At 53.1% G+C, this 25,000-nt stretch overlaps 1 protein-coding gene across 14 annotated transcripts in view; it reads left to right on the top strand.

Moving 5' to 3' along the window:
• Positions 1–23,970, top strand: part of LOC147019430 (putative E3 ubiquitin-protein ligase RNF144A) — a 126,251-nt gene extending 102,281 nt beyond the window's left edge. For all 14 annotated transcript variants that reach the window (XM_085893914.1, XM_085893908.1, XM_085893907.1 and 11 more), the window contains one exon: positions 22,780–23,970. In XM_085893914.1, the coding sequence (XP_085750040.1) occupies positions 22,780–22,917 (138 nt within the window). In that variant the 3' untranslated portion in view covers positions 22,918–23,970. The remainder of the gene's footprint in view (positions 1–22,779) is intronic.
• Positions 23,971–25,000: the final 1,030 nt, after the last annotated feature.

Genomic DNA, 25,000 nt, shown 5'->3' with positions numbered 1-25,000 from the left:
GATTCGTGTCCCCACAAGGGTCTCCGGGGCCTCTATACCCCCCCAAGCTCTCCGTGCACCTGTCCGCAGCACTCCTCCCCCCGAACTCGCTCGACACGACCGAACCCACCTGGTCGTGACTCGCTTCCAGGGGGCATACTCCCTCCCCTCGTTCCTGGAGGAGGCCATCCAACTGCTCGCACCGGGTCTCTACCCAGTCCGCGAGCTCACCCCCATTATCCTCCACTACCTCCGTGTGTGTGTGTGTGTGTGCGTCACTTACCCCGTCTTCATCGTGTAGTCTTCCCTCTATCGTTCCCATCTCCCGTGTCTCTGCCAACTCAGTCACCTCTTCCCTTGTTATCTCCCTTGTCTCAACTATTATTTCCGTCTCTTCCCTTGTTATCTCCCTCGTGCACGTCTCCGTCACCCCAATTAGTTTTTCCCTCTCGGTCACCGTCACTTTTTCCGTCACGACCCTCGCCCAACACGTCTCCCGAATTACTTTGTCACCCGCCTCCACCGCGGGCCTGACAGCCGTTGCACTCCCTCCCAGCTCGTTCGCCCCCACACGTGGCATCGCCATTTTAAGCTCCCTGGTCAATGCTTTCATGCCCGCCTGCAGGCTTCGGCCCATGTTCTGCGTCTCACCCCGCAGCTCTTTCATTTCTTCCTTCATTTTGAGTGCGTTTGTTTCCATATTCACCTTCACTTCGTTTGTGTTTGTATCCATTTTCGTTTTCATTTCGTGCATTTGCTTGTTCATGTTCGCATTCATCTTTGCCATGGTGAATATTCATGGTGAATAGCTGGGTCATGTCGGGTGCATTTGGGTGAGCCGTTTCGGCAGGGATCGGGGAAGGGTTTTGGTGGAGAGGGGGAGGGGAGGTGTCATACCCCGCGGCCGCCGCCGCACCTATTTCGGGCTCTGGGTTCAGTTGGGGGAGTTCGTGTTCCTGCACAACCAACATTTCCTGCACGGGGTTTTCATCCTGGACCATGGATTCTACACATTCTAAATCCATTTCTAATACCCCTGGCTCCCGCTAGCCTTGAGACGCCATTTTATTTCTCGTAAAGGGTTAATTTAAATCGCTCGTAATTTGGAGGGAATCGGGGGTCGCTCGTCTCACCCCTGGACCGATTCCCGTGAATTTAGCTGGAGATAGGAGAGCCCGTTTTCCCGTTCTCCGATACCAGTGCCGCGAGGAGGGGGATGAGTTTGTATCCCACTCCTGACACCAGTGTTGCGGATTCGCGCCCGCCGGCATGCGGGCGGCCACGTAACTCGAATCGCGGCACGTCGCCCACCGGACGGACAATCCCGTCGTGACCCTCTCGGACTAACGCCGGGAACTAGTCACGGGTGGGCCTTTCGGCCTCACCACGATCGTGCCAATCGGCCCCCCGCGTGGGATAGGGTTGTTCGCCAAATTCGACCTACCTAAGTACCCACACGGAGGGTAGACCGGGCGATCGCACCTCGCCGCAGGTCGACTTCGGACACGGGCCACTTTAAGCGACCCGTTCCGTACTATCGGGATAACCGAGCGGTGTTATCGTCAACCTCGACGGTTCCGATTAATTATCGGGCGTATTTAGCCCACGACCAACCCTTTACGTGAAGTAAGATGGAGATTCAATTAGAGAAAAGACGAAGCGAAACGGGAGAAACAGTTCAACATAAAGCACATTTATTCCGCGGCAAACGGAAAGCACACATATACAATTACCACAATTATGCACCAAAAGCAAATGTAACAAAAAAAGAAACAACAATTACGCACCAAAAGCAATTGCAACAAAAGAAACACAATGCAGATCTACTACCGACTACGCGAGCACACGGCAACACTTACACAGTTTTACTTCACAGACGGCGCCGACAACACATATACTCCAAAGCAAAAGAAAAAGAGGGCCACCCTCAACGATAAGGGGGCAGACGGGCCTGGGGCCGAGACCGCGTCGAGCCTACCCGCCTGGTGATGAGCCGCAAAATGGCGGCGGCGCCCCGACTCCGCGGGCCTCGCTGGCACTGCCTGGAATGGGGTGGGAACGGGGCCCCCTTCTCACACTATCTCAGCGCGGGGGGAAACAGGGGGGGGTTGTTGATGCTCGGGGGAAAGAGGATATCTGGCTGGCTTGGGTCCCGCGACGAGCGACTCCACTGCGACCTCGACCGCGTTCCCGGCCTCCCCTCTCCGCAGCTCCCCGACTCTAACACGAGCGCAGACCTCCACAAAGCTCCTTGGCTTCTCCAGACTCTCCGGACCCCGACAGACACTCTCTCGACTGATTTCGCCGCCGCCACAACTCTCCAACTCTCCCCCGATTCGCCCCGCGCTTTATAGTGCGACAGGAGAAACCATATGCAGATTTTTGGATCAGGATCGGCTCGGGGGCGGAGCCACGCTCGCCCATTGGACAGAGGAAAAGTGGGCGTGAATCATTCCTGATCCTCGAATCTGCATATATCGATCATACTCCGACGCGCCTGGAGGCAGGGCCAAATCGCCCCACGCTCGCTGATAGGACGGAACAGAAGTGGGCGTGAATCATTCTTGATCCGATTTCTCGGAAAGGCCGCTTTTTGCACCCGCTGTTCGGTGCGCGCCCTGTACGAGTCCAGGATCGGTGCCCACAAGCGGCGCGGGAATGGCGGTGATGCGATGGTTGCGAGAGCGAGATGTGACGGTAAAGGTCGTGGCTGTTGGCGTTGTTGTTGTTGTTGTTGTTGTGAAGCGGCGTTGCGGTTGGTGGTTGTTGTGTGATGGCTGTTGAGACGTGGTTGGTTCAAAATAAAGATAGAACAGAAAAACGGCTATCTTAAAGGGTCGCAGCCCGAATGAATGACATTTATTCCCTCTAAACAACGGGTTTGGGCTAACTACATATATACTTACAGAGATACCTCACCTACGGGACCTGAATGGTGGTTTGCGAATTTCCTCAACCACAACAATATGTATATATATATATATATATATATATATATATATATATATATATATATATATATATATATATATATATATATATATATATATATATACATATATACATATATATATTGTTGCGGATTCGCGCCCGCCGGCGTGCTGACGGCCACGTAACTCGAATCGCGGCACGTCGCCCACCGGACGGACAATCCAGTCGTGACCCTCTCGGACTAACGCCGGGAACCAGTCACGGGTGGACCTTTCGGTCTCACCGCGATCGAGCCAATCAGCCCCCGCGTGGGATAGGGTTGCTCGCCAAATTCGACCTACCTAAGTACCCACACGGAGGGTAGACCGGGCGATCGCACCTCGCCGCAGGTCGACTTCAGACACGGGCCACTTAAGCGACCCGTTCCGTACTATCGGGATAACCGAGCGGTGTTATTCGTCGACCTCGACGGTTCGATTAATTATCGGGCGTATTCAGCCCACTACCAACCCTTTACGTGAAGCAAGATGAGGATTCAATGAAAGAAATGACGAAGCGAAGCGGGAAACAGTTCAACACAAAGCACATTTATTCGCGATGAACGGAAAGCACACATATTCAATTCCACCAAAAGCACATAGAAAAGAAAAACACAATGCAATTCCACCAAAAGCAAATGCGACAATGCAGATCTAATACCGATTACGCGAGCACACGGCAACACTTATACAATTTTACTTCACAGACGGCGCCGACAACACATACCCAAAACCAAGGAAAAGAACACCCTCAAAGATGAGGCGGGCCTGAGGCCGAGACCGGGTCGGGCCTACCCGTCTGGTGATGAGACGCGGAGCGGCGATGGTGCCTCAACTCCGCGGGCCTCACGGGCAGTGTCTGGTAGGGGGTGGGAAAGGGGCCCCCTTGGTCGCACTATCTCAGCGCGGGGGGAAACAGGAGGGGGTTGCTGATGCTCGGGGTATAGAGGATTTCTACTCTGCCTCGAGTCCCGCGACGAGCGTCTCCCCCTCGGCCAGGTCGCGCCGTCGGCCTCCCTGGTGTGCAGCTCCCTGCACGACGCGAGCACCCCCTCGTCTGCCCTCGCCGCCTCTCCACAGCTCCGTCCCCTCCGCTCCGACTCCAACGCACACGACGACGACCAACTCCTTCTTGCTTCTTCTTCCCAACTCCACCGCCCGCGAAGTCTTAACTCTCTCATTCACTTGACTGACGAACGCGGTCGCTTATATAAGCCCCGTGGCTTCGCTCTCTCATCTTTGACCCCCTCCCTTCGACCTTTCACCTCGCTCCCCATTGGCCCGAGAAAAAGTGGGCGTGAATGCTTTTTGATCCATAAATTTGCATTGCGATCGCCCTCCAACGCCCTGGAGGCGGGGCCAAATCGCCCCTCGCTCACCGATTGGACGGCACAAAAGTGGGCGTGTGTCGTTTTTGATCCGTTTTTGAAGCAGAAAATCCGTGGTTTTGTACACGCTGTTCGGCGCGCGCCCTGCACGAGTCCAACACCGGTACCCACAAGCGGCGCAAGAACGGTGGCGATGCGACGGTTGCGAGGTGTGACGTGAAGGTCGTGGCGGTTGTGGTGAAGCGGCGTTGTGGTTGGTGGTTGATGTTGTGGTTGTGGTGGTAATCATGGCAGTTGGTCCAAAATAAAGATAGTAAAAGAAAAACGGCTATCCTGAAGAGTCGCAGCACGCATGAATAACATATTTATTCCCTCTAGACAACGGGTTTGGGCCTAGCTACACATATACTTACCGAGATATCTCACCTAAGGGACCTGAATGGTGGTTTGCGAATTTGGTAACCACAACAATATATATGTGTGTGTGTGTGTGTGTGTGTGTGTGTGTGTGTGTGTGTGTGTGTGTGTGTGTGTGTGTGTGTGTGTGTGTGTGTGTGTGTGTGTGTGTGTGTGTGTGTGTGTGTGTGTGTGTGTGTGTGTGTGTGTGTGTATATATATATATATATATATATATATATATATATATATATATATATATATATATATATACATATACATATGCATATATATATATATATATATATATATATATATATATATATATATATATATATATACATATATATATATATACATACATGTATGTATATATATATATATATATATATATTGTTGCGGTTTTCGCGCCCGCCGGCGTGCGACGGCCACGTAACTCGAATCGCGGCACGTCGCCCACCGGACGGACAATCCAGTGGTGACCCTCTCGGACTAACGCCGGGAACCAGTCACGGGTGGACCTTTCGGTCTCACCGCGATCGAGCCAATCAGCCCCCGCGTGGGATAGGGTTGCTCGCCAAATTCGAACTACCTAAGTACCCACGCGGAGGGTAGACCGGGCAATCGCACCTCGCCGCAGGTCGACTTCGGACACGGGCCACTTAAGCGACCCGTTCCGTACTATCAGAATAACCGAGCGGTGTTATCGTCGACCTCGACGGTTCGATTAATTATCGGGCGTACTCAGCCCACTACCAACCCTTTACGTGAAGCAAGATGGGGATTCAATGGAGGAAAAGACGAAGCGAAGCGGGAGAACAGTTCAACAATAAAGCACATTTATTCGCGGCACACAGGAAGCACACAAATACAATTCCACCAAATGCACACAAAAAAAAGAAAACACAATTCCATTTACACAAAAAGCAAACATAAAAGTGAAAACACAGTGCAGAGCTAATACCGACTACCGAGCACACGGCAACACTTCTACAATTCTACTTCACAGACGGCGCCGACAACACATACCCAAAACCAAGGAAAAGAACATCCCCCAAGAATGAGGTAGGCCTGAGGCCGAGACCGGGTCGGGCCTACCCGTCTGGTGATGAGACGCGGAGCGGCGATGGCCCCGCAACCCGCGGGCCTCGTGGACAGTGCCTGGCAGGGGGTGGGAACGGGGCCCCCTTGGTCGCACTATCTCAGCGCGGGGGGAAACAGGAGGGGGTTGCTGATGCTCGGGGTATAGAGGATCTTTATTATGTGCGACGAGCGTCTCCACCTCGGCCAGGTCGCGCTGTCGGCCTCCCTCGGGTGCAGCTTCCTGCACGACGCGAGCACCCCCTCGTCTGGTGTCGCCGCCTTTCCACAGCTCCGTCCCCTCCGTTCCGACTCCAACGCACACGACGAGCAGCTCCACCGCCCGCGAAGTCTTGACCCTCTGCTTCCGACTCTCCTCTTCTTGACTCTCCGACCCCTCGTTCTCGTTCTGCTGACTCTCCGACCCTCGTTCTGCTGACTCTCCGACCTACTCGTTCTCTCGTTCCTACTCTTCTTACTCCTTCGCGACCCCCTTTGCGACTCTCCTTCCTTCTCCTTTGCGACTCTCCCTCGTCCTGCTGACTCTCTCGTTCCGACTCTCCTCTTCTTGACTCTCCGACCTCGTTCTGCTGACTCCGACTCCTTCTGACTGACGAACACCGTCCTTTTATCCCCCCGTAACTTCGCCTTTGACCCCCTCCCTTTGACCTTTCACCTCGCTCCCCATTGGCCCGAGAAAAAGTGGGCGTGAAGGCTTTTTGATCCACAAATTTGCATATATCGATCGTTCTGGAGGTGGGGCCAAATCGCCCCTCGCTCACCGATTGGACGGCAAAAAGTGGGCGTGTGTCGTTTTTGATCCGTTTTTGAAGCAGAAAATCCGTGGTTTTGTACACGCTGTTCAACGTGCGCCCTACACGAGTCCAGCATCGGTGCCCATGAGTGGCGCGAGATGACGGTGATGCGATGGTGGCGAGTTGTGACGGTAAAGGTCGTGGCGGTTGTGGTGAAGCGGTGGTTGTGGTTGTAATTGTGATGGTAATCCTGGCGGTTGGTCCAAAATAAAGATAGTAAAAGAAAAACGGCTATCCTGAAGAGTCGCAGCACGTATAAATGACATGTATTCCCACTAGACAACGGGTTTGGGCCTAACTACACATGCACTTACCGAGATACCTCACCTAAGGGACCTGAATGGTGGTTTGCGAATCTGGTAACCACAACACTACCCCCTTCCTTTTTACAGACTCGTCCCGAGTCGTCAAATTTTCGTGTGCCATCATGTGTAGTTTTCCCCTAGTACATTTTACCTACGGATCCCTGAGTGCGACATTCATGGTATTCGTGTCCCCAAAATAAATAACCTGAGGGCTGCGTAACTACCTAAACAAACTCACTCACACGGGCGACTTAAATAAAATTGCCGGCGCTAAGACATACATGCCGGGGGCGCACTCATATGTACAGTACATCTTAACCTTAACTTACAAATTTTACACTAAACCATGGCCCAGGATCATTGAACTCTGCAAAAAGAAAGCAGTTAGCAGGGAGCCAGGCTGCCCACATGCAGTCTCTGACTCAAACAATGCAGGTGACAGGGAACGTGGCTGGCTGCTCACACGCAGTCCAAGGCCTTCCCTTTTGAACTGAACTCAGTGAACCACAACGGTGCTTGGGCTGCACAACGCAGTCTCCGTGCCAGCTCAAGTGGCACACGCAATGAACACAACGAATGGATGCATGAACGGTTTGAACTGAATGCAGTGAACCACAACGGTGCATGGGCTGCACAACGCAGTCTCCGTGCCAGCTCAAGTGGCACACGCAATGAGCACAACGAATGGATGCATGAACACAAACACGGTGCACGGGCCGCCACTGCAGGCCCGTGTTGTAGCTGCCAACAGGGCAGTTCTCGCAGCTTGCAAACTGTTGCCTTGATCCTGGCGCACATGGAAATGAACAGGGGGGGCAAAGCAAAAATTGAACGGGGGCTGGTGAACAGGGGCAGTGGGCATGGCATGGCAAAGGCAGCAGGCAAACGCAGCCCGCAGAAGAAGGCCGCTGCAGGCAAACACAGCCGGCAGATGAACTGGCCGGCACAGGCCTTGAAGAAAAACAGCCAGCAGATGAACTGGCCGGCACAGGCCTTGAAGCAAACACGGCCAGCCGATGGCACAGGCCTTGCAGCAAAACAACAGCTGCCGATGAAGTTGGCCGGCCTCCGCCTTGAAGCAAAACACGGCCAGCCGATGAAGTTGGCCAGCTCTTGCCGTTCAGTGGAGGTTGGTGGAGGGAGTGCGGTGGTGCTGGCCACTTGGAGGGCGGGCTCGGACCTACCTACCTGTCTCCCTCCCAACCTATCGCCTTTGCCTGTCACTGTACATACCCACTCCCTTAATTTGTCAAACCCCAATTTAGCCCCAACTTATTTTTTTATTGTTTTTATTTTTACTTCCCCACTATAAATCGTCCCCTAACCCCCTTTATCGTCCTTGTTCGGCTAACCTATTCTGTCACCTAGCCTACTCCCAACCCCTACGTTCCCTTCCCGGAGGGGAATAAGGGAGAGCTAACGTCCTGTGTCGAGGCCCAACGAAGCCTCAGAATGGCCTCCCCAGAGTTCGGCGATCTTAACCCAAAGTGGGTCCAGCGGCCCACAACGACAGCGAGGGGATGGATGGTGCTGAGGGGTACATCTCCTAATCTATCCTAACCATTTAACTGTTAAACTACCCCGGGGCTTTCAACAAGCGCCTCTCGCTTAAACTATTGGTTCTAACAACCCAGATTCCCGTCGCCTGTGTTGGTGTCCTTACAATTTCGGGCCTCGCCCCCCAATTTTCTCTCCGTGCCCTCACACGGTCTCCTGGCTGGGACACGTGGCTCCCTCCGGCAGGCACGACCCTCTGCCGAATCTCCCGCTATGGCACCCCCGGGCACTACACTGCCTCCGAGCCTACCAGCTCCCTAACACCGGGGAGTGCCCCCCATGGCACCTCCCCTGAACCGCACACGTGGCAGGCCGGCCTCCCGGGCCCCTTTCCGAGGGTCACCCGTGCCCACTGCACTGCCCACGCGGCTAATGGCGCCCCGGGCCCCCGCACCAAGCAGGCGCACCCGTGCCCACTACTCTATCCCGGCCCCCATGGGCCCTTGGCCTACCGCGGCCGACTAGCCTGGTGCCCGGGGTACCCACTCAGCGATACTCACCTTTCGCAGCCACGCTCCCAAGCCCGTCAACAGGGCTCCTGCACCCCTCCAAATGGGTCTCGAGCCTACTTTCCCACCAACAACAAAACGACCTCCATTTTTCAATTTGACTAACCCAGCTAACTCAATCTACACTGACCCCGGGGTCCCTTGGGCGGGAGTCACTCCTCCCCCCAATCACTCATCGCACCATGCATTCCCCATTCGCTACATACACACAGACCCGCTGGCCTCACTCACTCACCAAGTACTCACCTCACAACTCACCAACAACTCTTCAACACACACACCGCTGAACTCTGCCATCCTCCTAACTACATCCCCTAACTAACTCGTGCTCCCACGTCGTCCCTTAAACTAGTAGCACGTTCCTTTTAACACTACGTAGCTAAACTACGTCCCCTCTACACATCCACAAGTCTGTCCATGTCTCCAAAATAATCCCATTTTATTTCCCAACCTAAATCTGGCTACAATCCCTCTAACTAATCCATTCCACGGACTCCATGAGGACTTACCCCTGCCCCATGAAGTCGGTCTAGCTCAGCTAACCCTTCCCCCTAACTAGTTTCCATCCTGTGCCCAGGTAAAGGGGGGTCTTTCACCCCTTGCCCAGGAATCCTGTACACCCGAAAGTGAGGCTTGCTTTTCCTTTTTTTTCATGCGCAGCACCTGCGCGGCAACTCAGAGCTCGCGCACTTTGCACCTGCCCGTGACGTCATGCAGCTGCACGTGTTCCTCGTCCCTCCTTGGACGGGACCATCCGGCAGAGATAGCCTCCTGCCGGATTCCAACCACACGTGCAGCCATGACGTCACCGTGCGCAAAAAAAAAACACAAGCCCCACGTCTCGAGGGGTTTCCCACGCGAACACATGTGCTTTGCCCGTTGGAGCTGAACACACACGATCGCGTGGAGAACCCGTCCGGTCCAAATCCGTTTACCTGCCTAAACTTTGTCCGTCCGCGGGATCGGCAAATCCACCGCGTGCGTTTCCGGACCGGGACTTCACTCTCGCAAGCGAGCACGTGGTGGTCTCGTGCGTTGCACAGCACGAACCGCGTGCTCACTGCTGGGTGAACCCGGCACGGTCCTCGAAACAACTACAGCCGCTACTCGGCTTTCTCTCCTCTCATGTCACCTTCGTCGTCGCCATTCAACCCACGCACACCTGCGTGTCACGACGCACACAGTCCACTCCATCACATTCACACCGGGAGATGCGGCTGCGTGCTCCCGCATGCCAACCGACATCTCCCTCACATACCGCTCTCTCACACACACGGTCTCCCTTGCACACAGCGTCCTTGCACACGGCCGTTCACTCACGCGTGCCTCACTACTCTCACACCGTGCCTCATCCACACACGCGGGGGCACTCACCCGCGGTACCTCACTCATACACACGGCGACACTCACACACGCGGTCTCTTCCACACACGGTGCCTCACCCACACACGCGGGGGCACTAACCCGCGGTGCCTCACTCACACTCCGTGCCTCATCCACACACGGCGTGCTGGGAAGCACGTACTCCGGCACCATCGCCACCACACCACTCACACGTGGTGCCTCATTCATACTGGCCGTTTCATCCACACACACGGCCTCTCTCACACACGGTGCCTCATCCACACACGGCGTGCTGGGAAGCACGCACTCTGGCACCATCGCCACCACACCACTCACACACGGGGTCGCTTTCACACACGGGGACGCACTCACGCCTTGCACCACACACACAGGGACAACCACACTGGGGATTCGAGTCCCCACAAGGGTCTCCGGGGCCTCTATAACCCCCAAGCTCTCCGTGCACCCGTCCACAGCACTCGTCCCCTCAACCTCGCAAAGCACGACCGAACTCACCTGGTCGTGACTCGCCTCAAGGGGGCATACTCCCTCCCCTCGTTCCTGGAGGAGGTCATCCAGCTGCTCACACCGGGTCCCCACACGCTCCGCGAGCTCAACCTCACTGTCCTCCACTACCTCCGTGTGTGTGTGTGCGTCACTTACCCCGTCTTCATCGTGTTTATTGGTCTCTGCTTCTTTCTGGCGTCTTTCCCTTATCTTTAAGTAGGTCAACCTTGCTTTCTCTTTAAGTCGCTCCCGTCCTTCCCTGTTTTTCACTCCTTGCTCTTTCACGATCTCCGCGTACCTCATCCTTGCTTTCCGTATTAATTGTTCTTTTCTCTCCCTCGCAATTACTTTCACCTCGTCTCTTGTCTCCCGAATTACTTTTTCCTTACCCGCCTCCACCGCGGGCCTGTCAGCCGTTGCACCCCCTTCCAGCTCGTTTGCTCCCACACGTGGAGTCGCCATTCCGAGTTCCCTGCTAACGGCCTTCATGCCCGCCTGCAGGCATCGGCCCATGTTCTGCGTCTCACCCCGCAGCTTTTTCGTTTCTTCCCTCATTTGCTGTGTACTCGCATCAATCTTTTCGTTCATGCTTTTTATTTCTGCATTCATTTGTGCCAGCATGGTGAATAGCTGGGCCATGTCGGATGCACTCAAGTGAGCCGTTTCGGCAGGGGTTGGGGAAGGGTCTTGGTGGAGAGGGGGGGAGGTGTCATACACCGCGGCCGCTGCCGCACCCACCTCGGGCCCTGGGTTCAGTTGGGCGAGTCCGTGTTCCTGCACAATCAACATTTCCTGCTCGGGGATTCCATCCTGGACCATGGATTCTACATTACTACACATATACATTTCTAATACCCCCGGCTCCCGCTCGCCTTGAGACGCCATCTTGCTTCTCGTGAAGGGTTAATTTAACTCGCTCGTAATTTGGAGGGAATCGGGGGTCGCTTCTCTCACCCCTGGACCGATTCCCGTGAATTTCGCTGGAGACAGGAGAGCCTGTTGTCCCGCTCTCCAATACCAGTGCCGCGAGGAGGGCGATGAATTTGTATCCCACTCCTGACACCAGTGTTGCGGATTTCGCGCCCGCCGGCGTGCGACGGCCACGTAACTCGAATCGCGGCACGTCGCCCACCGGACGGACAATCCAGTCGTGACCCTCTCGGACTAACGCCGGGAACCAGTCACGGGTGGACCTTTCGGTCTCACCGCGATCGAGCCAATCAGCCCCCGCGTGGGATAGGGTTGCTCGCCAAATTCGAACTACCTAAGTACCCACGCGGAGGGTAGACCGGGCGATCGCACCTCGCCGCAGGTCGACTTCGGACACGGGCCACTTAAGCGACCCGTTCCGTACTATCAGAATAACCGAGCGGTGTTATCGTCGACCTCGACGGTTCGATTAATTATCGGGCGTACTCAGCCCACTACCAACCCTTTACGTGAAGCAAGATGGGGATTCAATGGAGGAAAAGACGAAGCGAAGCGGGAGAACAGTTCAACAATAAAGCACATTTATTCGCGGCACACGGGAAGCACACAAATACAATTCCACCAAATGCACACAAAAAAGAAAACACAATTCCATTTACACAAAAAGCAAACATAAAAGTGAAAACACAGTGCAGAGCTAATACCGACTACCGAGCACACGGCAACACTTATACAATTCTACTTCACAGACGGCGCCGACAACACATACCCAAAACCAAGGAAAAGAACATCCCCCAAGAATGAGGTAGGCCTGAGGCCGAGACCGGGTCGGGCCTACCCGTCTGGTGATGAGACGCGGAGCGGCGATGGCCCCGCAACCCGCGGGCCTCGTGGACAGTGCCTGGCAGGGGGTGGGAACGGGGCCCCCTTGGTCGCACTATCTCAGCGCGGGGGGAAACAGGAGGGGTTGCTGATGCTCGGGGTATAGAGGATCTTTATTATGTGCGACGAGCGTCTCCACCTCGGCCAGGTCGCGCTGTCGGCCTCCCTCGGGTGCAGCTTCCTGCACGACGCGAGCACCCCCTCGTCTGGTGTCGCCGCCTTTCCACAGCTCCGTCCCTCCGTTCCGACTCCAACGCACACGACGAGCAGCTCCACCGCCCGCGAAGTCTTGACCCTCTGCTTCCGACTCTCCTCTTCTTGACTCTCCGACCCCTCGTTCTCGTTCTGCTGACTCTCCGACCCTCGTTCTGCTGACTCTCCGACCTACTCGTTCTCTCGTTCCTACTCTTCTTACTCCTTCGCGACCCCCTTTGCGACTCTCCTTCCTTCTCCTTTGCGACTCTCCCTCGTCCTGCTGACTCTCTCGTTCTGACTCTCCTCTTCTTGACTCTCCGACCTCGTTCTGCTGACTCCGACTCCTTCTGACTGACGAACACCGTCCTTTTATCCCCCCGTAACTTCGCCTTTGACCCCCTCCCTTTGACCTTTCACCTCGCTCCCCATTGGCCCGAGAAAAAGTGGGCGTGAAGGCTTTTTGATCCACAAATTTGCATATATCGATCGTTCTGGAGGTGGGGCCAAATCGCCCCTCGCTCACCGATTGGACGGCAAAAAAGTGGGCGTGTGTCGTTTTTGATCCGTTTTTGAAGCAGAAAATCCGTGGTTTTGTACACGCTGTTCAACGTGCGCCCTACACGAGTCCAGCATCGGTGCCCATGAGTGGCGCGAGATGACGGTGATGCGATGGTGGCGAGTTGTGACGGTAAAGGTCGTGGCGGTTGTGGTGAAGCGGTGGTTGTGGTTGTAATTGTGATGGTAATCCTGGCGGTTGGTCCAAAATAAAGATAGTAAAAGAAAAACGGCTATCCTGAAGAGTCGCAGCACGTATAAATGACATGTATTCCCACTAGACAACGGGTTTGGGCCTAACTACACATGCACTTACCAAGATACCTCACCTAAGGGACCTGAATGGTGGTTTGCGAATCTGGTAACCACAACACTACCCCCTTCCCTTTTTACAGACTCGTCCCGAGTCGTCAAATTTTCGTGTGCCATCATGTGTAGTTTTCCCCTAGTACATTTTACCTACGGATCCCTGAGTGCGACATTCATGGTATTCGTGTCCCCAAAATAAATAACCTGAGGGCTGCGTAACTACCTAAACAAACTCACTCACACGGGCGACTTAAATAAAATTGCCGGCGCTAAGACATACATGCCGGGGGCGCACTCATATGTACAGTACATCTTAACCTTAACTTACAAATTTTACACTAAACCATGGCCCAGGATCATTGAACTCTGCAAAAAGAAAGCAGTTAGCAGGGAGCCAGGCTGCCCACATGCAGTCTCTGACTCAAACAATGCAGGTGACAGGGAACGTGGCTGGCTGCTCACACGCAGTCCAAGGCCTTCCCTTTTGAACTGAACTCAGTGAACCACAACGGTGCTTGGGCTGCACAACGCAGTCTCCGTGCCAGCTCAAGTGGCACACGCAATGAACACAACGAATGGATGCATGAACGGTTTGAACTGAATGCAGTGAACCACAACGGTGCATGGGCTGCACAACGCAGTCTCCGTGCCAGCTCAAGTGGCACACGCAATGAGCACAACGAATGGATGCATGAACACAAACACGGTGCACGGGCCGCCACTGCAGGCCCGTGTTGTAGCTGCCAACAGGGCAGTTCTCGCAGCTTGCAAACTGTTGCCTTGATCCTGGCGCACATGGAAATGAACAGGGGGGGCAAAGCAAAAATTGAACGGGGCTGGTGAACAGGGGCAGTGGGCATGGCATGGCAAAGGCAGCAGGCAAACGCAGCCCGCAGAAGAAGGCCGCTGCAGGCAAACACAGCCGGCAGATGAACTGGCCGGCACAGGCCTTGAAGAAAAACAGCCAGCAGATGAACTGGCCGGCACAGGCCTTGAAGCAAACACGGCCAGCCGATGGCACAGGCCTTGCAGCAAAACAACAGCTGCCGATGAAGTTGGCCGGCCTCCGCCTTGAAGCAAAACACGGCCAGCCGATGAAGTTGGCCAGCTCTTGCCGTTCAGTGGAGGTTGGTGGAGGGAGTGCGGTGGTGCTGGCCACTTGGAGGGCGGGCTCGGACCTACCTACCTGTCTCCCTCCCAACCTATCGCCTTTGCCTGTCACTGTACATACCCACTCCCTTAATTTGTCAAACCCCAATTTAGCCCCAACTTATTTTTTATTGTTGTTATTTTCACTTCCACACTATAAATGGTCCGCTAACCCCCTTGATCGTCCTTGTTCGGCTAACCTATTCTGTCACCTAGCCTACTCCCAACCCCTACGTTCCCTTCCCGGAGGGGAATAAGGGAGAGCTAACGTCCTGTGTCGAGGCCCAACGAAGCCTCAGAATGGCCTCCCCAGAGTTCGGCGATCTTAACCCAAAGTGGGTCCAGCGGCCCACAACGACAGCGAGGGGATGGATGGTGCTGAGGGGTACATCTCCTAATCTATCCTAACCATTTAACTGTTAAACTACCCCGGGGCTTTCAACAAGCGCCTCTCGCTTAAACTATTGGTTCTAACAACCCAGATTCCCGTCGCCTGTGTTGGTGTCCTTACAATTTCGGGCCTCGCCCCCCAATTTTCTCTCCGTGCCCTCACACGGTCTCCTGGCTGGGACACGTGGCTCCCTCCGGCAGGCACGACCCTCTGCCGAATCTCCCGGTATGGCACGCCCGGACACTACACTGCCTCCGAGCCTACCAGCTCCGTAACAGCGGGGAGTGCCCCCCATGGCACCTCCCCTGAAGCGCGCACGTGGCAGGCCGGCCGCCCGGGCGCCTTTCCGAGGGACACCCGTGCCCACTGCACTGCCCACGCGGCTAATGGCGCCCGGGCCCCCGCACCAAGCAGGCGCACCCGTGCCCACTACTCTATCCCGGCCCCCATGGGCCCTTGGCCTACCGCGGCCGACTAGCCTGGTGCCCGGGGTACCCACTCAGCGATACTCACCTTTCGCAGCCACGCTCCCAAGCCCGTCAACAGGGCTCCTGCACCCCTCCAAATGGGTCTCGAGCCTACTTTCCCACCAACAACAAAACGACCTCCATTTTTCAATTTGACTAACCCAGCTAACTCAATCTACACTGACCCCGGGGTCCCTTGGGCGGGAGTCACTCCTCCCCCAATCACTCATCGCACCATGCATTCCCCATTCGCTACATACACACAGACCCGCTGGCCTCACTCACTCACCAAGTACTCACCTCACAACTCACCAACAACTCTTCAACACACACACCGCTGAACTCTGCCATCCTCCTAACTACATCCCCTAACTAACTCGTGCTCCCACGTCGTCCCTTAAACTAGTAGCACGTTCCTTTTAACACTACGTAGCTAAACTACGTCCCCTCTACACATCCACAAGTCTGTCCATGTCTCCAAAATAATCCCATTTTATTTCCCAACCTAAATCTGGCTACAATCCCTCTAACTAATCCATTCCACGGACTCCATGAGGACTTACCCCTGCCCCATGAAGTCGGTCTAGCTCAGCTAACCCTTCCCCCTAACTAGTTTCCATCCTGTGCCCAGGTAAAGGGGGGTCTTTCACCCCTTGCCCAGGAATCCTGTACACCCGAAAGTGAGGCTTGCTTTTCCTCCTTTTTCTTGCGCAGCACCTGCGCGGCAACTCAGAGCTCGCGCACTTTGCACCTGCCCGTGACGTCATGCAGCTGCACGTGTTCCTCGTCCCTCCTTGGACGGGACCATCCGGCAGAGATAGCCTCCTGCCGGATTCCAACCACACGTGCAGCCATGACGTCACCGTGCGCAAAAAAAAAACACAAGCCCCACGTCTCGAGGGGTTTCCCACGCGAACACATGTGCTTTGCCCGTTGGAGCTGAACACACACGATCGCGTGGAGAACCCGTCCGGTCCAAATCCGTTTACCTGCCTAAACTTTGTCCGTCCGCGGGATCGGCAAATCCACCGCGTGCGTTTCCGGACCGGGACTTCACTCTCGCAAGCGAGCACGTGGTGGTCTCGTGCGTTGCACAGCACGAACCGCGTGCTCACTGCTGGGTGAACCCGGCACGGTCCTCGAAACAACTACAGCCGCTACTCGGCTTTCTCTCCTCTCATGTCACCTTCGTCGTCGCCATTCAACCCACGCACACCTGCGTGTCACGACGCACACAGTCCACTCCATCACATTCACACCGGGAGATGCGGCTGCGTGCTCCCGCATGCCAACCGACATCTCCCTCACATACCGCTCTCTCACACACACGGTCTCCCTTGCACACAGCGTCCTTGCACACGGCCGTTCACTCACGCGTGCCTCACTACTCTCACACCGTGCCTCATCCACACACGCGGGGGCACTCACCCGCGGTACCTCACTCATACACACGGCGACACTCACACACGCGGTCTCTTCCACACACGGTGCCTCACCCACACACGCGGGGCACTAACCCGCGGTGCCTCACTCACACTCCGTGCCTCATCCACACACGGCGTGCTGGGAAGCACGTACTCCGGCACCATCGCCACCACACCACTCACACGTGGTGCCTCATTCATACTGGCCGTTTCATCCACACACACGGCCTCTCTCACACACGGTGCCTCATCCACACACGGCGTGCTGGGAAGCACGCACTCTGGCACCATCGCCACCACACCACTCACACACGGGGTCGCTTTCACACACGGGGACGCACTCACGCCTTGCACCACACACACAGGGACAACCACACTGGGGATTCGAGTCCCCACAAGGGTCTCCGGGGCCTCTATAACCCCCAAGCTCTCCGTGCACCCGTCCACAGCACTCGTCCCCTCAACCTCGCAAAGCACGACCGAACTCACCTGGTCGTGACTCGCCTCAAGGGGGCATACTCCCTCCCCTCGTTCCTGGAGGAGGTCATCCAGCTGCTCACACCGGGTCCCCACACGCTCCGCGAGCTCAACCTCACTGTCCTCCACTACCTCCGTGTGTGTGTGTGCGTCACTTACCCCGTCTTCATCGTGTTTATTGGTCTCTGCTTCTTTCTGGCGTCTTTCCCTTATCTTTAAGTAGGTCAACCTTGCTTTCTCTTTAAGTCGCTCCCGTCCTTCCCTGTTTTTCACTCCTTGCTCTTTCACGATCTCCGCGTACCTCATCCTTGCTTTCCGTATTAATTGTTCTTTTCTCTCCCTCGCAATTACTTTCACCTCGTCTCTTGTCTCCCGAATTACTTTTTCCTTACCCGCCTCCACCGCGGGCCTGTCAGCCGTTGCACCCCTTCCAGCTCGTTTGCTCCCACACGTGGAGTCGCCATTCCGAGTTCCCTGCTAACGGCCTTCATGCCCGCCTGCAGGCATCGGCCCATGTTCTGCGTCTCACCCCGCAGCTTTTTCGTTTCTTCCCTCATTTGCTGTGTACTCGCATCAATCTTTTCGTTCATGCTTTTTATTTCTGCATTCATTTGTGCCAGCATGGTGAATAGCTGGGCCATGTCGGATGCACTCAAGTGAGCCGTTTCGGCAGGGGTTGGGGAAGGGTCTTGGTGGAGAGGGGGAGGTGTCATACACCGCGGCCGCTGCCGCACCCACCTCGGGCCCTGGGTTCAGTTGGGCGAGTCCGTGTTCCTGCACAATCAACATTTCCTGCTCGGGGATTCCATCCTGGACCATGGATTCTACATTACTACACATATACATTTCTAATACCCCCGGCTCCCGCTCGCCTTGAGACGCCATCTTGCTTCTCGTGAAGGGTTAATTTAACTCGCTCGTAATTTGGAGGGAATCGGGGTCGCTTCTCTCACCCCTGGACCGATTCCCGTGAATTTCGCTGGAGACAGGAGAGCCTGTTGTCCCGCTCTCCAATACCAGTGCCGCGAGGAGGGCGATGAATTTGTATCCCACTCCTGACACCAGTGTTGCGGATTTCGCGCCCGCCGGCGTGCGACGGCCACGTAACTCGAATCGCGGCACGTCGCCCACCGGACGGACAATCCAGTCGTGACCCTCTCGGACTAACGCCGGGAACCAGTCACGGGTGGACCTTTCGGTCTCACCGCGATCGAGCCAATCAGCCCCCGCGTGGGATAGGGTTGCTCGCCAAATTCGAACTACCTAAGTACCCACGCGGAGGGTAGACCGGGCGATCGCACCTCGCCGCAGGTCGACTTCGGACACGGGCCACTTGCGACCCGTTCCGTACTATCAGAATAACCGAGCGGTGTTATCGTCGACCTCGACGGTTCGATTAATTATCGGGCGTACTCAGCCCACTACCAACCCTTTACGTGAAGCAAGATGGGGATTCAATGGAGGAAAAGACGAAGCGAAGCGGGAGAACAGTTCAACAATAAAGCACATTTATTCGCGGCACACGGGAAGCACACAAATACAATTCCACCAAATGCACACAAAAAAAGAAAACACAATTCCATTTACACAAAAAGCAAACATAAAAGTGAAAACACAGTGCAGAGCTAATACCGACTACCGAGCACACGGCAACACTTATACAATTCTACTTCACAGACGGCGCCGACAACACATACCCAAAACCAAGGAAAAGAACATCCCCCAAGAATGAGGTAGGCCTGAGGCCGAGACCGGGTCGGGCCTACCCGTCTGGTGATGAGACGCGGAGCGGCGATGGCCCCGCAACCCGCGGGCCTCGTGGACAGTGCCTGGCAGGGGGTGGGAACGGGGCCCCCTTGGTCGCACTATCTCAGCGCGGGGGGAAACAGGAGGGGGTTGCTGATGCTCGGGGTATAGAGGATCTTTATTATGTGCGACGAGCGTCTCCACCTCGGCCAGGTCGCGCTGTCGGCCTCCCTCGGGTGCAGCTTCCTGCACGACGCGAGCACCCCTCGTCTGGTGTCGCCGCCTTTCCACAGCTCCGTCCCCTCCGTTCCGACTCCAACGCACACGACGAGCAGCTCCACCGCCCGCGAAGTCTTGACCCTCTGCTTCCGACTCTCCTCTTCTTGACTCTCCGACCCCTCGTTCTCGTTCTGCTGACTCTCCGACCCTCGTTCTGCTGACTCTCCGACCTACTCGTTCTCTCGTTCCTACTCTTCTTACTCCTTCGCGACCCCCTTTGCGACTCTCCTTCCTTCTCCTTTGCGACTCTCCCTCGTCCTGCTGACTCTCTCGTTCTGACTCTCCTCTTCTTGACTCTCCGACCTCGTTCTGCTGACTCCGACTCCTTCTGACTGACGAACACCGTCCTTTTATCCCCCGTAACTTCGCCTTTGACCCCTCCCTTTGACCTTTCACCTCGCTCCCCATTGGCCCGAGAAAAAGTGGGCGTGAAGGCTTTTGATCCACAAATTTGCATATATCGATCGTTCTGGAGGCGGGGCCAAATCGCCCCTCGCTCACCGATTGGACGGCAAAAAGTGGGCGTGTGTCGTTTTTGATCCGTTTTTGAAGCAGAAAATCCGTGGTTTTGTACACGCTGTTCAACGTGCGCCCTACACGAGTCCAGCATCGGTGCCCATGAGTGGCGCGAGATGACGGTGATGCGATGGTGGCGAGTTGTGACGGTAAAGGTCGTGGCGGTTGTGGTGAAGCGGTGGTTGTGGTTGTAATTGTGATGGTAATCCTGGCGGTTGGTCCAAAATAAAGATAGTAAAAGAAAAACGGCTATCCTGAAGAGTCGCAGCACGTATAAATGACATGTATTCCCACTAGACAACGGGTTTGGGCCTAACTACACATGCACTTACCGAGATACCTCACCTAAGGGACCTGAATGGTGGTTTGCGAATCTGGTAACCACAACAATATATATACATATATACATATATATACATATATACATATATATATATACATACATATACATATATATATTTATATATATATATATATATATATATATATATATATATATATATATATATATATACATACATATACATATACATATATATATATACATATACATACATATTTCGGTAATTTAGAAAACGCGTTAATATGGGGAACGGCTCAGAAATCAGGTGTTTGAGCACAAAACGCTCGCTCGCTCGGGGCGACGGAGCACGAAGTGCTCGCTCGCTCGGGGCGACGGAGCACGAAGCGCTCGCTCGCTCGGGGCGACGGAGCACGAAGCGCTCGCTCGGGGCGACGGATCACGAAGCGCTCGCTCGCTCGGGGTGACGGATCACGAAGCACTCGCTCTGAATGACGTGGTGTGCCAAAAGTGTCCGCAGAGAGTGAACGATTCACTCAGTCCCGCTGTCCAGTACAGCGCGGTACCGGTGTCGACATTGGATGCTCGGCAAGTGGCTAAAGTACTCGTGCAAGACTAATTAAATGGTTGATAGGGGAACGGTTGGCCAGGTTGTCGCTGCATACCATAAAGGTTATCTTTAACTTTAATGCCCGTCTTCACCGTGCACGCAGCAGTTCGTGAAATAAAAATAATTCATGAAATAAAATGACTTTATCCACAAAAGAGTTTCAGCTTAATGCAGAATGACCCTGGAGAGATCGCAAAGTTCAATTGCCCTTGAAATAAACATTGCAGATAATCTGCCATCTTGCCTGCTCGTCTGTGCACGTGTCACGTGGTACATTGGTTCGAGGTACATTGGTACAAAGCAAACGTTATAACTTTTTTTTGAACGTCCGTTTTTCACCAGATTTGCTTTGATTCTCTGTAGAGCACCTCCTGAAACCTCCGAAAATGTAGATATAGATCTGGCAGAAGCTATGGATATGCAGTCCCTCGGGGGTACAGGGCGTGAGGTTGAGCACTGAATGCATTAATTCATACATCTCAATGAAACTGGTTCCTTGAAATAGACATTGCAGAAAATCCACCATTTTGCCTGCTCGTGTGCGCACATGTCCACGGGGTACATTGGTTTGGAGTCCGCGCAATCATTACAACTTTATTTTAAAACGTCCGGGTTTTTTGGGGGGTTTTTTTAACCAGATTTGCTTTGATTCCCTGTAGAGCACATCACAAAACATCCGAAAATATACATAGAACTGGCAGACGCTTATGGATAGGCAGTCCCCCTGGTGGACAGGGAATGCAATAAATCTCATAGCTCAATGAAGCTGGTTAATTTTGTTGCGTTCCTAAATATTTTTTTTGTTCACTCAATATAATTTTCCAAAACTGGAGAAAAGGATGAATTGAATGCTTTTGAAATTTCACAATTTCTTGTGTGTATGGAGAAGGGAACATAGCCCTGCTTGGTTAAAGTAAATAGGTATATCGGCTGAGTTATGAGACTTTTTTTAAATTGTCAGATTTCACAACAGATTTCGACACAGAATATCCGGACGATATCCGATCCTCAAAACCGAAATAATATTTCGATGATATACTTTAATTCGTCGGTGAGAGGAGATCATGGAAAATCGTATCGTATAATGCATAAAATCACTCCAAGATCCTAATTTGAAAATGACAGTCCTTACAAAAGTGATGTACACAACAATTTGTAGCGATGATGAACAGACATTCGATAATATGAGTGACGAAAGTGGGGAAAAAAACCTCATCATTAAGAAATTGTTGCAGCTTGTTCCAAGTTAAGGCATGGTTGAGCAAGCCAAAAAATATGCCGGCTTCAGACCCAAGTAAAGTTACGCAGGAAACACCTTCAGACCCAGAGAGCGAGGTGGCTGAGGATCACCTCATGAAGTATCTAATTAAATAATGCTGTTAATTTTCTTCAAAAGAGGTGTTTTATTTAACCCAAACACACAATTTGCACTCTTGCACTTCCTTGGAGTTCCTTTTGTATGCATGCAAAGTTTCAGGCTGCTCGGTTTTATGGTTTTGGATTTATGGAGGAAACACACTGACACACACACACACACACACACACACACACACACACACACACACACACACACACACACACACACACACACACACACACACACACACACACACACACACACACACACGTGTGTGTGTTTTTTTTTAAAGCAATGTTGTTTTCTCCTTCACACCTTAAATGAGCACATGCTTCCTCTGTTGAAATGTAAATCATGTTTACCTTTCCCCTAACATTGCCTTTTTTTCTCCTCCCCTCTCAGGTCATATGCATTTTTGCTGGTCTTGGTGTCCTCCTCCTGGCTGCCTCACCTCTGTTGCTCGTAGCTGCACCTTGTGTGTTGTGTGCACACTGCAAGCCCAAATGCTTGCAGAAGCAAACTAGTTCTTCAGCTTCATGAATGGCCTTTAGGGTGAACAGCATAAAATATTGCAGACCTCAGTCATCACAGCAGTTGAGCTAACAAGGTCATTGAGAAGACCATACAGTGCTGCCACCAAGTTTTAACACTGTGGTGAAGTTCCACAGCTGTGGTTATCTTCACCGAATTGGTGACTTGAGAAATGCTATTTATTGCTCTTTTTAGGTTTGGAGTTGGGAGGTAATTGGGGTAATTGCACTGGAACAACAGCCATTACAATTTTGTTTTGATTATTTTACCTTTCTCAATGCTTAATGGAATATTCTTTGTCTTGAATATCTTTGTGTTTGAACGTCACTCTCACAATAGGTGAATAATCTGTTGAACTTGTGAATGGCATTTTTGTGGATTTTCTCGTTGGGGATCTTAGGACAATTTTAAGGGTTAATATGTCAACATGGTCATACTTTAATCATCTTTTTATGGAACAGCAGTTGCTCTGACGGGATAAAAAAAATTGGCCTTAAAAGAGATACACAGTGGATAATTCTAATTCCTGTTTAAAAAGGAGATTGTACTTTGCAAGGAATATTTGTATCTCGCTGTCTGTCTCTTTCCATCTCAAAACCCGAAGGTTCTTCGGTCGATCAATGTCCAAACCGGCAGGTGGTTGAACTCCAAATATACGTTTATTTCACAAGTTAACTACAATTAATAAACACATCACTCTGGAACCCACCTTACACAGCAAAGCAACTGATGACTGGTCAGCAGTCTCTGGGGCATATTGTCATCTTCTCCCCTTCATTCCGATGTCCTCCTCTGCTCTCCCATTTATATACACTCGGAGAGAAAGAATATTTGTGAAAGTCCCTCTCTCTACAAACGCCTTGCAATTGGTGGACGATTGTATATCCTGAGTAACCAACAGCCAAAGCAAGGTTTTTACAGCATTACCCCTGACCTGTTGAACACTTTATATGCTGCATGTTACATTAACAGCAAGTCATGATTATATACTGCTAAAAGATGCCAATTTTCAGAAAGGGTACTTTTATTATGTAAATAAACTTATCGATCGAGCACAATGGATTTCTCAGATATTTCAGATGTCGAACTCAGACGAATTGGTGGGCGAATTGTAAACTGATTTTTCTCTATCTCTATCTCTCTCTTTATATATATATATATATATATATATATATATATATATATATATATATATATATATATATATATATATATATATATATATATATATATATATATATATATATATATATCTCTCTCTCTCTCTCTCTCTCTCTCTCTCTCTCTCTCTCTCTCTCTCTCTCTCTCTCTCTCTCTCTCTCTCTCTCTCTCTCTCTCTCTATCTCTATCTCTATCTCTATCTCTATCTCTATCTCTATCTCTATCTCTATCTCTATCTCTATCTCTATCTCTATCTCTATCTCTCTCCATCTCTCCCCCTCCATCTCTCTCTCCCTCCTCTCCCCTCTTTCGCCCTCCCTCGCTCCCCTCCCTCTCTCTCCCCTCCCTCTTCCTCTCCCCCTTTCCCCTCCCTCTTCCTCCCTCTCCCCCTTTCTCGCTCCCCTCTCTCTCCCTCCCTCTCTCTACCTCCCTCCTCCTCCCTCTCCCTCTTTCTCCCTCTCTCCCTCTCTCCCCTCTTTCTCTCCCCTCTCTCTCGTCCTCTCCCCTCTCTCTCGTCCTCTCCCCTCTCTCTCGTCCTCTCCCTCTCTCTCTCGTCCTCTCCCCTCTCTCTCGTCCTCTCTCCCTCTCTCTCACCCTCTCCCCTCTCTCTCTCTCTCTCTCTCTCTCTCTCTCTCTCTCTCTCTCTCTCTCTCTCTCTCTCTCTCGCCCTCTCTCCTCTCTCTCTCTCTCGCCCTCTCCCCTCCCTCTCTCTATCTCCCTCCATCTCTCCCTCCCCATCCATCTCTCTCGCCCTCCCTCCCCTCCCTCTCTCTCCCCCTCCCTCTCTCTCTCACACCCTCTCTCTCTCTCCTCCTCCCCTCTCTATCTCCCCTCCCTCTTTCTCTCCCCCTCTCTCCCTCCCCTCTCTCCCTCCCCTCTGCCTCCCTCCCTCCTTGACCTCTCTCTCCCTCCCCACTCCCCCCTCCCCCTC

The sequence above is a fragment of the Eptatretus burgeri genome, chromosome 9 (genome assembly GCF_056783735.1).
Source record: "Eptatretus burgeri isolate ZD-2024b chromosome 9, Ebu_testis_v1, whole genome shotgun sequence".
In the NCBI taxonomy this organism is placed as follows: Eukaryota; Metazoa; Chordata; class Myxini; order Myxiniformes; family Myxinidae; genus Eptatretus; species Eptatretus burgeri.
The sequence above is the reverse complement of the archived record's forward strand: the minus strand, read 5'-3'. Positions and strand labels throughout refer to the sequence as shown.